Here is a 14787-nt window from a genome sequence, read left to right on the forward strand (position 1 = left end):
CATGCAGATGCCCTGAGACCTGTAGCCAAGAGCTGCATCTCAGTTATGGCCATGCCCATAGTGCGCATGGCTGAGTCAGCTGAGTCCAGGGCAGCCTGAAGAGAGGTCCTGGCGACCACCTTTCCCTCCTCCAGAACCATTCCAAACTCCGAGTGGGAGTCAGAGCAATTCCTGGAATTTGGCCAGAGAACTCCAGGAATTAAAAGCATAGTGTGGTCTGAGGCCTGCTTGTTGATTCGCTATGCGAAGCTGGAGCCCCCCCAGTGGAGTAGACTTTCCGACCGAAGAAGTCCAGCTTCTTAGCATCCTTGGATTTGGGGGTAGGCCCCGGTTGCCCCTGGCGCTCTTTATGGTTCACCACCTCTATCACCAGGGTCCCGGGTTGGGGGTGGGTGAAGAGGTGCTTGTACCCCTTGGAAGGCACAAAGTATTTGCACTCTACACCCTTGGCTGTCAGCGGAATAGAGGCGAGCATGTGCCACAGTGCGTTGGTGGTAATCTGTATGGTTCTCATGAGGGGCAGAGCCAACCGAGGCCTGTCGGGGACCAGAATATCCACCATGGGATCCATATCCTCAGAAACCTCCTCTGCCTGCAAGTTCAGGTCCTGGCCACCCTCATGAGCAGAATTTGATGAGTCCTGGTGTCCATAGCAGGCAGAGTGGTGGAGGTCCCCGCTACTGCCTCATTCAAGGAGGATGACACCCTTGGAGGCACAGGGTCCTCATGCCCCTCTGGCTCGCGGGGGATCTCCTTGCGCTGCTTGAGGTGTACAGGAAATGGCAGTAGCATCCAGTGCCGCAGCTGTTTCAGTGCCTGTGCCAGTTCTGATGTCATCAGTCTAGGCTTGTGCATCCCTACTCCAGGAACGGTGCTGTCTCCACCTGGAAGCACAGAACTTTGCCTCCGACTCCAAGAAGAAGTCCAAATCTGATGAAGGCCATGCAGATCGAGACAGTGCCAGGGACTGGTGCCGTGGCAAAGGCAATCGGCGTCACATCACAGCGGGCTTGCCCCATGCCGGATAGGAGTTGGTCCTGATGATGTTGCGGTGCCAGAGCGTGAGCTGGTGGGGTGGGGAACTGCATCGTCATGGCAATCAACTCCTTGGTCACCTCAAATGTGTCCGGCATGGAGGGAGCATCCAAGTTCTCCTCCAAATCTTCCCGCACCAGGGGGTTCACTGTGGCCGGACTCAGACCTCCCAGAGAAGCCAGAGTCGATGGCACCAACATAGGCAGACCCAAAGCTGGGTGTTCCAATGCAGGACGCAGCCCTGAGACCAAGGCACATGTCGGTCCCCGGGATAGGGAACAAAGTGGGGAGGGGGGAAAACCCCCAACTTTCTGGAGGATTCTCTGCAGCTTGAGGTCTTCAAACCACAATTTGGGGACTTCGATAACTCAGACATAGGCTAGGGGTTTGTTATAGAAGTGGATGGGTGGGATTCTGTGGCCTGCATTGTGCAGGAGGTCAGACTAGATGATCATAATGGTCCCTTCTGACCTTAAAGTCTATGAGTCTAACTATAACTTAACTGAAAGCTTTAGTTAGTGATAAAGTTATAAACTATTTACAGGGAAAAAAAGGAGAGTCCACTAGGGAATTGCTTGCTAATGCAAGAGAGGAGCTGCTGCAACGACTGTCACTAGTGGTCAGAAGAACTGAAGAGGCAGTGGGTCGTCAGGGATCTAAATACACGGCCATGAAAGCGCCACTCCAGGGGGCTACACAGCCAACCCGATGGGTACCGCCAGGGAAAAACCTTCTGGCGATCACACATGCAGCATGCACATCTCCTTGCAATCACTCAAAGAGCGACACATTCTCATTTGTAGTAGCACTGTTTCACTTCTCCTACAGGTTTACAGCACCACTTGACAGATCTACATCATACCTCATCTAAATGCACATAAAATAAGCTTTCAAATTATATACTACATAGAGGTGTGTAGGGTGGGTACATTAAACTCCAAAAATATGCCCCGTTTATGGAGAACTGTTGCACTCCTAACACTATGCCACCATCGGCTATTCAACTTTGGCTCAGAGGAGATGTGACGTGTGGAATCCCGCCTTTAGGGTTTTGTATTCCCAGTGGTGTGAAATTATAATTGCAAATTCATACAAATATCCTGAGTGACAAACCTGCCAATTCCTGCCCCTATTATCTCTCCAATGTGCCTGCCAATCCCTACCTCCTCTCGAGGCTGAGTGGTTTTATGACACAAACATTAAAACATGAAATAAAGACTAAACATGTGATTGTGTACCTAAATTCCACAATAAACTATATGTCTATGTATTAGTTTCAATACACACACGCTAAGACTCTTATAGCAACCCAAAGGTACTAGATATACCATATATGCAATGCAACCGGGTCAATATTGCAATAGGAACTATTTTAATTGATGTTTTCAACTTTAATAATGCATTAACATTTTAACTGTATATTAAGACTCAAACAAACAAGAATTTTGAACATGTGCCTTTCTATTTTATTATCAGTACTAGTTTTAGTATCAATCCCAGCTTTATTTTGCTTTTGCTTTTATTTTACTGTCACAAATTTGCACCAAAACGTCTGTATTGTTTCCAAATGGTTAGGCTGGCAATATCCCATTTACAACCTATTTTTTGTTGTTGCGGTCTGCAGTATTAAATTTGAGTTAGGTTGTCAGTTCCTTGGAGCAGGGACCTGCCCGTTACATTCATCTGTAAAACACAAACCCTAGACCTCTGCTGCTGTACAACTAATAAATATCACTACAGGTACACTTCACTATAATGTGTAATTGGAAGGCTTAAGTTATGGCAATTCTAGTATCTCAAATTAAATGTTTGATTACTAATCTTAAAGCAAAGACGACCTAGTTCTGTAAACAAATCTGTGTCATTAGCATTTGAAATAGTATTCAAATTCAACCAATGTAATTCCATTTCTTAAAGGGTCAAGTTTTCATAAAGTCCCCAACCACTTAAACGGTAGGTACATATTTTTAGTAGCACATTGTCTTGTGACTAAGATTGTGCCTGAACAATAAATAAGCCTTTATGCATACCATCTGTATTTATGAACAAAACTGGTAGACATCTAACCATATGTTTGAGTGAACATTTCCCCCACCCCTCCATCACCAAATTTTTGCAGGCACAAGAATTGTGCATATTATATACACATATATATATATACACATATTTTATATATATATATATATATACACACACACAACACATTTTCAATACAAAAATCAAATGGTTAAGCCTCTATCTAGCAAATTCATTTTAGATACACATCAATGCTTTTTGTGCAGGCAAAAAAAACTTAGATAATGGTCACTCAAGCTTGTCTGTAAAAGACAGCAGCCAAAGTTTTGAAGATTACTTTTGCCTTTAAAATAAGATTTCTGTACAGCAAGGATAAATAAGGAACTTTTCATACTATTATTTAAATAGATTAAGTATGTCCTGGCTGAGATTTCAAAAGTGAGTAGTGACTTTAGGCATCTAAATTTGAGTGTCCAACAGACAGCATGTCTAAAAAAGGCCTACTTTTCAGAAATTATTGAGCAACTAGCCTCTGAAAATTAGGCCTCTTTAAAAGGTATCTGAAGTTTGGCACCCAAAATCACTAGTCAGTTATGAAAATCTTGGCCCCTGATTGTATCTTACAAATAACCAACCACTGTAGTGCACAATAATAAAAAGGAAATCTTAAAGTCACAGCTACTCATTTCCTACGAGTGATGGCACCTGTGCAGAAGCAATAGAAAATTATTCACATTTAAAAACAAAAGCAGATTTGCGTGTTTGTCAGGAGGTGATGATCAAGCCAAACGGAAATGCTCTCACTCAACAAGCAAGCCTTGGATTTGAAGTTAAAGTGTATATAAGGTGCTGGCTTCATATATTCTCAGATTCTAAAAGCCCATAAAAAGGCAGCAAATTAGCATGGGAAGAGCAGCCATCACTAAGTCCTAGTGACAGCTTTAAGTAGCTACTTGCTTCCCAACTTACCATCTTCCTTTTCCTTTCTGCAATCTGCTCCTCTGATTCCATTTCTACTTCATTGCTAATAGGAGTTTTTTCTTCTATATCCTCAATAAAATCTGGCTCCTGAAAGATGGAAATGACTGCTTTACAGAAGCTCTACTACTACTCTTTCAAACTAGGGAAATCTAAAGGCTACACAGAGCAAAGTATCCTCAAATCACTATTTCAAAAGCTACCAGCCAATTAACCAATGCAACATGTAAAAACTACATATCATCCGCTTGGACTCTTTTATGACTCTAGAAATATAGCCTGACTCAAGTACCTTCTCCGATCCAAACAGAAACATCCACATCATTTTCTTTAATTGTAATCTCACGCGAGTTTTTTCAACCAAATAAGAATTAAGCTTCCAAACCAATGGGCACTACAGGGCACACAACACTTATGAACATCAGGCCACTTATTTATGCAGCTAAATAAGGAATTTTGACCTTAACTTTGGACACGCATTTTGAAAATCTTAAACCTAATTTCTTCATAAAATCGAATGTATATTGTCATGTCAAACAAGATAGGTTATCATATTATATAAATTTGCAGTCAACTCAAACCTATGTAAATGTTAACATAACCCTTTCTACTGATGCTGTATAAATCTCCACTATAATCTATCATTAGTGACTTACCATAGGGAACACAAAAGGTATCTGATTAATAAACACTGAAAAATGCTTGATATGGAAATGCTTCTGGGTTTTTCAGATCTCTTACAATAGAAGGATAACATTCAAAAATTAAAAAAGTTACAGCAGAGTCAATAATAATTGATCTGTTACCAGTGTTCTACCATTTGTTCTTAGATGTGGTTACCTTAAAAATAAAGTTGAAATTATTACATTCGTTCCTTAATAAAACTGCTATAAAGTGGAAATTAACAGTACAGTTCTTGAGCATGGCACTAAAACAATTAGACAAAGTACATACATAAGTGTTATTTTGGATGACTGAACTGCTTTTTTAAAGATCAGATGTTATTTTACTGAGCCTCTTCTAGGTTGAAAAACTTTTAGCTCAGCTGTGACAATTCTTATAAAAATTACATAGGATTCTGTGTGCCCAGGAATGGGTTCCAAATACCAGTTATTGCTAGTGGCAACCTGGCTGGAAAAAAAAAAAAGTAACTTACCTGTAAAACTGTAGTTTGAATATACTGCCTTTGTAGCTCTACTCCTGTAGAAATCACTTGCCAGCCCTTATGAACCCAGAAACATTCTAAAGCAAGTTAGCTGTTTGGGTAGGTCAGTCTACTATGTCCCATGAAAAAGACCACAAACCTAATGTAAACTTTATGCAAAAAAATTTCATAATCAATTGCATATTCATCACCAATTCCCTGATCTCCATCTCTCATCCTTTCCTCCATGATGTTTCCCTTTATAACAGTCTAGGAGGATGGAGAGAATTTTGAAAATGGCTCCCACCAAGTAACCCCACACCTTACACCACTCGTTCATCCTTCAAACTACCCTCATAATCCCATCAAGTATTTAACCCTCAGACTCAATCAATTCTCTCCTCCCTCAAAAAAACAACAACAACAACAACAAAATCAATCCATCGTTACGGTATCTCTTGATTTATTTGAATAATTTCTCTTTACTAATTGCTGTTCGCGGCTCCTCCCAAATTAGGATCTGTGAAATTCATTACTTTCTCATTTACCTGCTCTTCTATGCCAATAAATTAAGAAGACCAAACCTATAACCAAGACCCCTGGTACCTAACTAGAACACCCATCTCCACCCATACTCAATAAATACATGTTTATCATTACCCTCTCAACTTACCATCTTTATGCCAGTGTTCCATCTACACAAAAACATACAACAGGTATAGGGAGGCTATTAGTGAGAGACCGGAACATCTTTTTTGGGTTGAAATCTTGGTAGCAGAAATTGTTATGGAAGCAAGCCTATTTATAATTGTGGCTAAAAACATCAGAACTGTGGGGACAACATACGTGTGACTAACACTGCTTCAGGATGGTTTTGGGATCTTGGGGCATGGCATGCAGTTTTTACACCACAGATCTGCAAAGAATTTTAGGAGGCAGGATTTCTGGTTTATGTTGAGACATTTCAGTGAGAAACAGCTGGTTAAAGAAAACCAAAATATCTTTAAAAAACTAGTCATTTCAAGAAAACTAGGAATAGTATACATACTTCAAGTAGCTAATCCAACACTAACATTCACAAAGAACAACTCTTTCCAATAACTTGTAAGATTAAAAATTACTCTAAAGCAGGAAATCTTCTGGTTTGTAAATCTGACCATCTAGTGATTTTTGTTTTAATACCTGATTATTGGAAATGGATAGCCTGAGGGGAGAAAGTCTCCTCTGCTTATTATCAGGAATCTTCATTTTGGTGGCTGCTCCTTCACAATCCAGTGTGATGTTCTGATTTTGTGTTTCCTTTTCTCTTGAAAGGTCCTTCTCTCTCTTTCCCTTTTTCCTTCTGGTCTCATATCCAGTATTTATGTTTTCTGTAGGTTCGGAACCATGTTTAAGAACTGGACATTCAGGATTTTCTTTGAGGCAAGCGCAATCCACTTTGTATTTACTAAAACAGTCAATATAAAAAAATATGGTGTAAAAATATTGAACTGAATGCTACAGCAATATGATTTTTGAAAGTTAAACCACTCATTAATTTACAGTGAAATGAACATCTGCCATGATAAAGATCCAGTACTGTAGCATATTTGAAAAGGGTTAATTTAAACTTTTACCAAGCTGTGCAATGTTACATTTTATTACTCTCAGCCACAGGTTCTTAAACCTGTTCCCCAGTTTACAGTTTGGAACCCCATTAAAACAAATAAAAATCTATTATAATAAAAAAAGCCAAATAAAATAAAAAAGCAAAAAAAGAAACATACTCTGGTGCAAAAATGAACAGAAAAAATTAGAGCAATTTGGTTTTTTGTAAATTTGTAAAATAATAATTTGTAAAAATCTTATGTCTGTCTGGATAGGACATTGGGAAACACAACCCAACAGATATTTATAAGTTAATTGAGTTACTTTTATGCAGTGGATCTAATTTACCTCGATTTCAGTAAGGCAGTTGATACAGTTCCACATGGGGAATTATTCGTTATTGGAAAAGATGGGGATCAATAGGAAAATTGAAAGGTGGATAAGGAACTGGTTAAAGGGGAGACTACAACGGGTCATACTGAAAGGTGAACTGTCAGGCTGGAAGGAGGTTACTAGTGGAGTTCCTCAGGGATAAGTTTTTAAACCAATCTTATTTAATCTTTTTATTACTGATCTTGGCACAAAAAGTGTGAATGTGCTAATAAAGTTTGTGGATGACACAAAGCTGGGAGGTATTGCTAACACAGAGATGGACAGGGATATCATACAGGAAGATCTGGATGAACTTGTAAACTGGAGTAATAGTAATAGGATGAAACTGAATAGCGAAAAGTGCAAGGTCATGCATCTAGGGATTAACAACTAGAATTTTGGTTATAAATTGGAGACGCATCAGTTGGAAGTAACAGAAGAGGAGGAGGGAGGAGGAGGACGACTTCAAGTATTGGTTGATCACAGGATGACTACAAGCTGCCAAATGTGATATGGCTGTTAAAGCTAATGCGGTTTTAGGATGCATCAGGCGAGGTATTTCCAGTAAAGATAAGGAGGTGTTGGTACCGTTACACAAGGCACTGGTGAGACCTCATCTGGAATATTGTGTGCAGTTCTGGTCTCCCATGTTTAAGAAGGATGAATTCAAACTGGAACAGGTACAGAGAAGGGCCACTAGGATGATCCGAGGAATGGAAAGCTTGTCTTATGAAAGGAGACTGAAAGAGCTTGACTGTTTAGCCTAACCAAAAGAAGGCTGAGGGGAGATATGATTGCTCTTTATAAATATATCCGAGGGATAAATATCAGAGAGGGAGAGGAATGATTTAAGCTTAGTACCGATGTGGACACAAGAACAAATGGATATAAACTGGACACTAGGAAGTTTAGACTTGAAATTAGACGAAGGTTTCTAACCATTAGAGGAGTGAAGTTCTGGAACAGCCTTCCAAGGGGAGTAGTAGGGGCAAAAGACATATCTGGCTTCAAGACTAAGCTTGATAAGTTTATGGAGGGGATAGTATGATGGGATAGCCTAATTTTGGCAATTAATTCATCTTTGATTATTAGCAAGTAAATATGCCCAGTGGTCTGTGATGGGATGTTAGATGGGGTGGGATCTGAGTTACTACAGAGAATTCTTCCTGGGTGCTCACTGGTGAGTCTTGCCCACATGCTCAGGGTTTAACTGACTGCTATATTTGGGGTCGGGAAGGAATTTTCCTCCAGGGAAGATTGGCAGAGGTTTTTCGCCTTCCTCTGCAGCATGGGGCACGGGTCACCTGCTGGAGGATTCTCTACACCTTGAGATCTTTAAACCACGATTTGAGGACTTCAGTAACTCAGACATAGGTTAGGGGTTTGTTCCAGGAGTGGGTGGGTGAGGTTCTGTGGCCTGCATTGTGCAGGGGGTCAGACTAGATGACCATAATGGTCCCTTATGACATTAAGACTATGAATCTATGATGTCTAAAAGGGATCTTGCAAGTTATACAAGTTTCAGTAATATAAAACTTTCTCTAGTAGCATTTATAAATAAGCAGAATATCCAGATGGAGAGCTTTTTTGCACCAAAGTACAATTCAATCTCTTGTCAATAGAGTTTTGCCCATTTGCTCCTGCAGAGAGTTTGCCCTGAGTCTTGAATGGTACTAAGTGGTTCGTTAATCAGCTTTCATGGATTTTCAGCTTATATTTACTTGCCAGTAAACAACCCCCCCCCCAATTACCAGCCTTCTATACTCAATCTGGGATATGGAAAGCAAGCTGTTTTCTTTCTGGTTTGCACAATCACCAAGTGATAAGATGTTATGGGTCAAACTCTGCTGTCAACTAAATCTGTAATACATTCCTACCTCCAAATTAAGCCCTAAATTACACTTGTGAAACTAGATTAAGGTCTAATGGGGAAATCTATTTAACAGAGCTTAGTTTTGTCTGCAGAATATTTATTTATAGTAATGACATGACAAAAGGAAAAGTACTCCTCATGTCTTTCAGAGATGATGTAGTGTGTCTGTAGAGGTCACAGGTAGAATATATTGAACAAGTTTTCTGGTAAATTGAGCACATTTCATATGAACTCACTAGATCACTGGAAGCACTGAATCCAACTACTTCTTGTTTTTAAAAAAACAGTAAGAACAGTCAATTTTCAGGGGAACCTCATTTTAAGAGTAATGACTGAGGAAGGCATTAGCTATATTGCCTAAAGACAAAATTTTGCGCTCTGTAGTCAATGGAAATTGTTCATGCATATCTGGGAGCAGCACTTACCTAATTACTTTACCATTTCAAAACAATGGCATCTATCTACCAGAGTATTTCACAATTCACAAAAGGAAAAATAAGCTGTACCCAGGAGAACATGTGGATCGATAGCTTATAGAATTTAAGATATTATTTTAAGGAAGAACTTCTAGAGCTGAACATCCTTCTTTAATGATGGGTTATAGCATGAACATAATTTATTCTCATTTCTACAGAGATTTACCTTAGGTCTGATTTTATTCCTTCTAAATTATGCCAGCTATTAACTATGGTATGTAAAATTGTAAGAAGAGTGGATTAAAAAGAATAGCAGATTACTGAATAGCTCTACATTAGTTTACACTAAATATCAAATCGTATCAATCCACAAAATTAATGAATGTTTGAAGAATTTTCACTGTAAGTCCACATATGTAGTCTTATGGAGATATAAAATTCACTTAAATTTACATTGAAATGATCTATCACTAATCGCAACAATAATAAAACATCCCTTAAAGAAAAACCCCGCAATGGCATACACTCTTATCATTGAGGACTTTAAGGGCACCATGCTATTAAAGTGTATGAAAAGAGTAAAATAAAATAGGAATATCTGTGATAACATGATAGCTCCAATTAATATATTACTAACATTTTAGAAGTACACCTCTACCTCAATATAACGTGACCTGATATAACACGAATTCAGATATAATCCGGTAAAGCAGTGCTCCGGGGGGGCGGGACTGCGCACTCTGGTGGATCAAAGCAAGTTTCATATAACACAGTTTCACCTATAGAGCAGTAAGATTTTTTGGCTACCAAGGACAGTGTTATATTGAGGTAGAGGTGTATATTGTCCTATAATACAGGATGTTTCATACAATTTAGAGATAGATACTTACCAATTTCCATAATCAAAATCAAATGCGATAGTAATTTCTGTTCCCTTTGGAATGTTTTGGATGGAGTAAATATAAAGATGAATTGTTCCATCTTCAATTACATGTCTCACCTAAATCCAGGAGAAAAGCTATACATTAGTTTATAATGCATTAAAATGCACACTCATTCTTAAAAACCCAGATATGCTTGACCACTTTCTACAGGATGTTACCTCCACCAATACCATCAATTGGCAGAGACTGATAAAACCAGTAGAAAAAAATGATTATGTTTTTAGTAATAAGCAAAAATGTATATATATTTTTGATGCTGCCCTGCACAGGTTCATAAAGAAATTATTCTTTCAAAATGCCTTAATGATACCAAAACATGATCTACTATTAATTCTTTATATACATTTCCCCTTATTCTTTGCACAGAGTCAATGTCCTGGTGAAAATATTTTATTAGTATGTAACATGCTAGAGTAACATGCTAAATGTGAAAATACGTTTATTTTATTTTCATTTCCAAAAGCGTATCCCATCCTTTTCATCCATTAGAGACAACGAGAGGTGAAGGTGCTCAGCGCTTCACGCAGTACTGAGCCTGAGTGTTTAGGCACTTTACAAAGAAAGAATACTAAAAAACCAGCATATATAAACTTGTTGACCAGAAACAATACTGAAAGATTAATCCACCATTATACTATATATCACCTCCATATTAAAGCCCCTCAGTCCAAGAACTATGGGAACAGATGGGCTGTACATCATATCCTGCAAGCCAAGCAAAAGAAATAAATATCTAGGTTAACTAAAGAATTATTTCCTACATTTATAAGCTTACCTCCGCATTGGGTGTACAAGACCGTCTAATGAATCGAGCTTCATTTCCAAAGGTTCTTGCATCAACACACATTTCTAGTCCATGGAATTTGGAATAGAACAAAACAAAAGGGTATGGCCTAGAAAGAAAAAGAAGGAAAACCCTAGTTTAAAATTTCTTAATACTGCAGACAGGATGTTTTTCCCCTTTAAAAGCATTAAGTGTTCATTTACTGGTTTTGTATCACTATGCTGCATAACATAGTATTGATTTTATATTGCAATTCTTGCACGTCGGCAATGAAGAACTCTCAATCCAAATCTATTGAGATTTATAAGACAATAAACATGTCTAACACAAAACTTTTCTTAGTTATGGAGGCCAAGTTGTGTAAATAAGAAGAGCAGGAAAGGAATGATAGTCTCATGGCTAAATCTCAAGATTGGAAGTCAGAAAGTCAAGTGTCTATACCTGGCTCTCTATATAACCTTGAGCAAGTCATTTAGTCTTGGAGTCTCAATTTGTAAAATGGGAATATTTACTTACACTTACTAGGTGCTTTATAAATTTAATTGATACCCAAGGTGGAAGCTGTTATACAAGTTCAAAAGTAGTTGTATTATTTTCTTGGTGTACTAGAAGTAACATATGCCAGTAGTTGGCACAAAAAGAACAAGATAATTGCAGAAAAGGAAAAAAAGTTCATTGATAAAATAGCACATTTAAGAAAGTTAACTTATTAAAAAAAGAGAGTTCTTAAAATAAATATACCTTTTAAAGAAATACCCATTAGCTTCAAATTGTTCTCTCAGCATGAACTTTCCTCTATATTCAATAATAAGCGCATCTGGAGGCAAGTCTTTGGCAGCTTTTAGAATTTTCTTGTTTTTTTGCACATAGCTCTACAAAAGACAAAATGAATTTAAGAAGCATAATTAAACTCATTGTATTAGTGTAATTAAACAACAGATTATATGGCTGCAACCCTTCAAGCAGCAACTTGAAGCCATTTCCTTCCTGGAATTAAAAAAAAAAAAAAAAAGCTATTTGATCTTATAAGCCTTTTCCTCCTATCAATGCACTTATCTACAGATGTAAAATTATAAGGAAGTTATAACTACAATTCCCTAAAACAGGATTGAGAATCAATGCAGCAATGCCCTTATAATTCAGATACTATGTTTAATAATGGACATCTGACGTGTTAGTCTTTTTAAGTTTTAACTAGTAACTATGCCTTTCATTGTTCCTATGAACTCCCCAGAATCAAAGACCAAAGTGGTTCATCTACACAGTAGAACATTTCCAAGGTATCACTGTCCTTGATCAAATAAAGACACAAACAGAAAGGATGCATTTTAAAACAAAACTTTTGAGAACAGGAAAAAGGAAATTGTAAATTTTTTTATGTATTTCTATAACTTCAGATGGGAGAATGCCCGTTAATAAAAATCTAATAAATACTTGGACACAACAACTAAAGAACTCACACCTCTTGTAATTATGTCATCTCTGATCAAAACTAGATTGGCCTATATCCAGGCAAAGGTCTCTGCAAGCAGTGACTTTCCTCCAAGGAATGTGTCATGTGTGCCGTGCTGGTGCTAGAGAGAGAGAGACTAAGATGCTTCTACTATAAAATCTGATAAGGTACGTTTTCCTTAAGATTAGCCTTTCCCTATCAATAGCTTGCAGATTCCTTCCACAGAACTCATGTAAGGCAGCTGATGTTTCTCATATAGTATTTTCTATATGTTTTCTCTTTTGTAATTTAGGTGATAATGACATTACTTCTATTATCTAATTTGATTGTCACTGGTAGTTTATTCTGGAAAAAAAAACTGTAGGACATCTGTGAAGATACCGCTGACCTTATGCTCTGACCTGGAATGAGGCTTAATGAGAGAACTGTGTAACCAGTTCATAAGAAGAAACATTAGGAAATCACAAGTACACGAGTGAAACAATTGAAAAATTAATAAATACTGTAACACCATCCAAATCTTTTTCATAAACTTAAATAAATATGAATGTAGTAGTGGGAAAGTCTTGTGGGGGATCCAGGATTACACAGCTAGAGTGATCTAGCCATTCACATGTGTGTTTATGAAAGGTGCAAAAATTTTGTCAACATATATTTTATTTAAGTGCTAGCTGGATTCTGCTGGTATTAGGTAGTCTACATTTTCCATCTTGAGTCTTTTTTAACTAAGTGTTTTTTGTTTGAGTCCTAGGTTTTGGGACTTGTTAACATAAAACTGAAAATACCCTTTGTTTTCTATGGGTTGTGTTGGAGTAAGAACTGTGGGACTGGCCTTAAGTTGATTTCTTCTAAAGATTAAGACAGAACATACACAGATAATATTAAAAAGAATAATGTTCCCAGTAGAATGCTATTCCATACGATATAGAGCTTCCCACCAGTCTGATGCATCAGCAACATTCCATTTGATGAATCAATTAATAGAATTCCTACAGTTAAAATCTTTTAGAATGCAACACATACCATAATATTTTTAACACATTTGATATGGGTATCAATGAGAACCTTAAAGATTAGTAGTCCTATCGGTGTCTCACTAAAATTCTTAAATGTAACCCAAAAGGATGGGCTTTGTATCCCTTTTGGCTTCCTTATGATATATAAAGGTCTGAAAGCTTTTACTTTTTGTAAGAGAGGGGAAGAGGTGTTTAGGGAGCTCAAACTTGGGGTTTTGTTTGTTTTTTTAATATACTTGAATGATTTGAATTTGATTGAATGATTAGGGATAAAAAAATTCAGAAGTGCCTAAGTCCCATTTTCAGAGACGTTAGGCACTTAGAAAACCTAAGTTTCATTGAAAGACAAACAAAAACAGTCCTCAGGAGGAAACCTGAAGCTATGTTACACAAAATAGGCTGTGGATTGTATTTTTGAGAGTACTGTATGTTAATATTAATGAGACTCACTTATCCAAATATAAAGTTAAAGAAACCATTTTGATTTACTGTGTTCTAAATATGCTTTTATGATGAAGTTTACTATATGAATTTTCTAATAGTACAGAACTTGAACTGTATACAGGTAATCTGCCTTAGTTTACAGCTGTGAATTTTCTAGTTCTTACCACACACCTCACACCAATATGGAAGTTTTAGTGGAAAAAATTTGTTTTATAAGCCTTTTTAAAATTGTAGCATATGAGGTAAGGCAGATATAAAGTAGAAGAATATTTACCTCTCACTTCAAGTTCAAAATTAGGCACAAGTCATTAGTGACTGGGACAAATTCTGCCTTTGCATATACATAGAGATCCAACTGGAGCCATAAACCAGTCTTCAGTTCATTGATCAAGAACAGACTAGCAACAGAGATGCAACTACCTTCTCATCAGCAGAGGTGTTCCTTCCAGAAGTGGGTTAGGCCAACCACTTTTTGGTAAAAATATAGGTGTTGAACTTTTTCTCCGTAAGCAGAGGAATTATGTTTCTGGGGCTGACAATATCACCATTTGCTAGCAGTGTATTTGTAAAAAATTATAATTACAGAAAAATATACTGTGTATTACTGGGAAATTCTGAATGTTATCTTAAAGAACTGAAAAAAAAAAAAAAGCTCAACACTTAATTTGGACCCGTTGACAATCCTGGCAGAAAAACAACCAGCAGAGCTAGAGAATTATCTAGTC

The 14787-nt window shown here is 37.6% G+C and overlaps 1 protein-coding gene across 3 annotated transcripts in view; it reads right to left on the reverse strand.

Moving 5' to 3' along the window:
- KMT2E (lysine methyltransferase 2E (inactive)) overlaps positions 1-14787 on the reverse strand; it is a 134753-nt gene that overhangs the window by 56969 nt on the left and 62997 nt on the right. For 2 of the 3 annotated variants that reach the window (XM_039517246.1, XM_039517235.1), the window contains exons 10-14: positions 11891-12021; positions 11141-11258; positions 10312-10421; positions 6356-6620; positions 4021-4119 (exon numbers count right to left, since the gene is read on the reverse strand). In XM_039517246.1, the coding sequence (XP_039373180.1) occupies positions 4021-4119; positions 6356-6620; positions 10312-10421; positions 11141-11258; positions 11891-12021 (723 nt within the window). The remainder of the gene's footprint in view (positions 1-4020; positions 4120-6355; positions 6621-10311; positions 10422-11140; positions 11259-11890; positions 12022-14787) is intronic. The other variant, XM_039517241.1, reaches the window with a different exon arrangement.

The sequence above is a fragment of the Mauremys reevesii genome, linkage group 1 (assembly GCF_016161935.1).
Source record: "Mauremys reevesii isolate NIE-2019 linkage group 1, ASM1616193v1, whole genome shotgun sequence".
NCBI lineage: Eukaryota > Metazoa > Chordata > Testudines > Geoemydidae > Mauremys > Mauremys reevesii.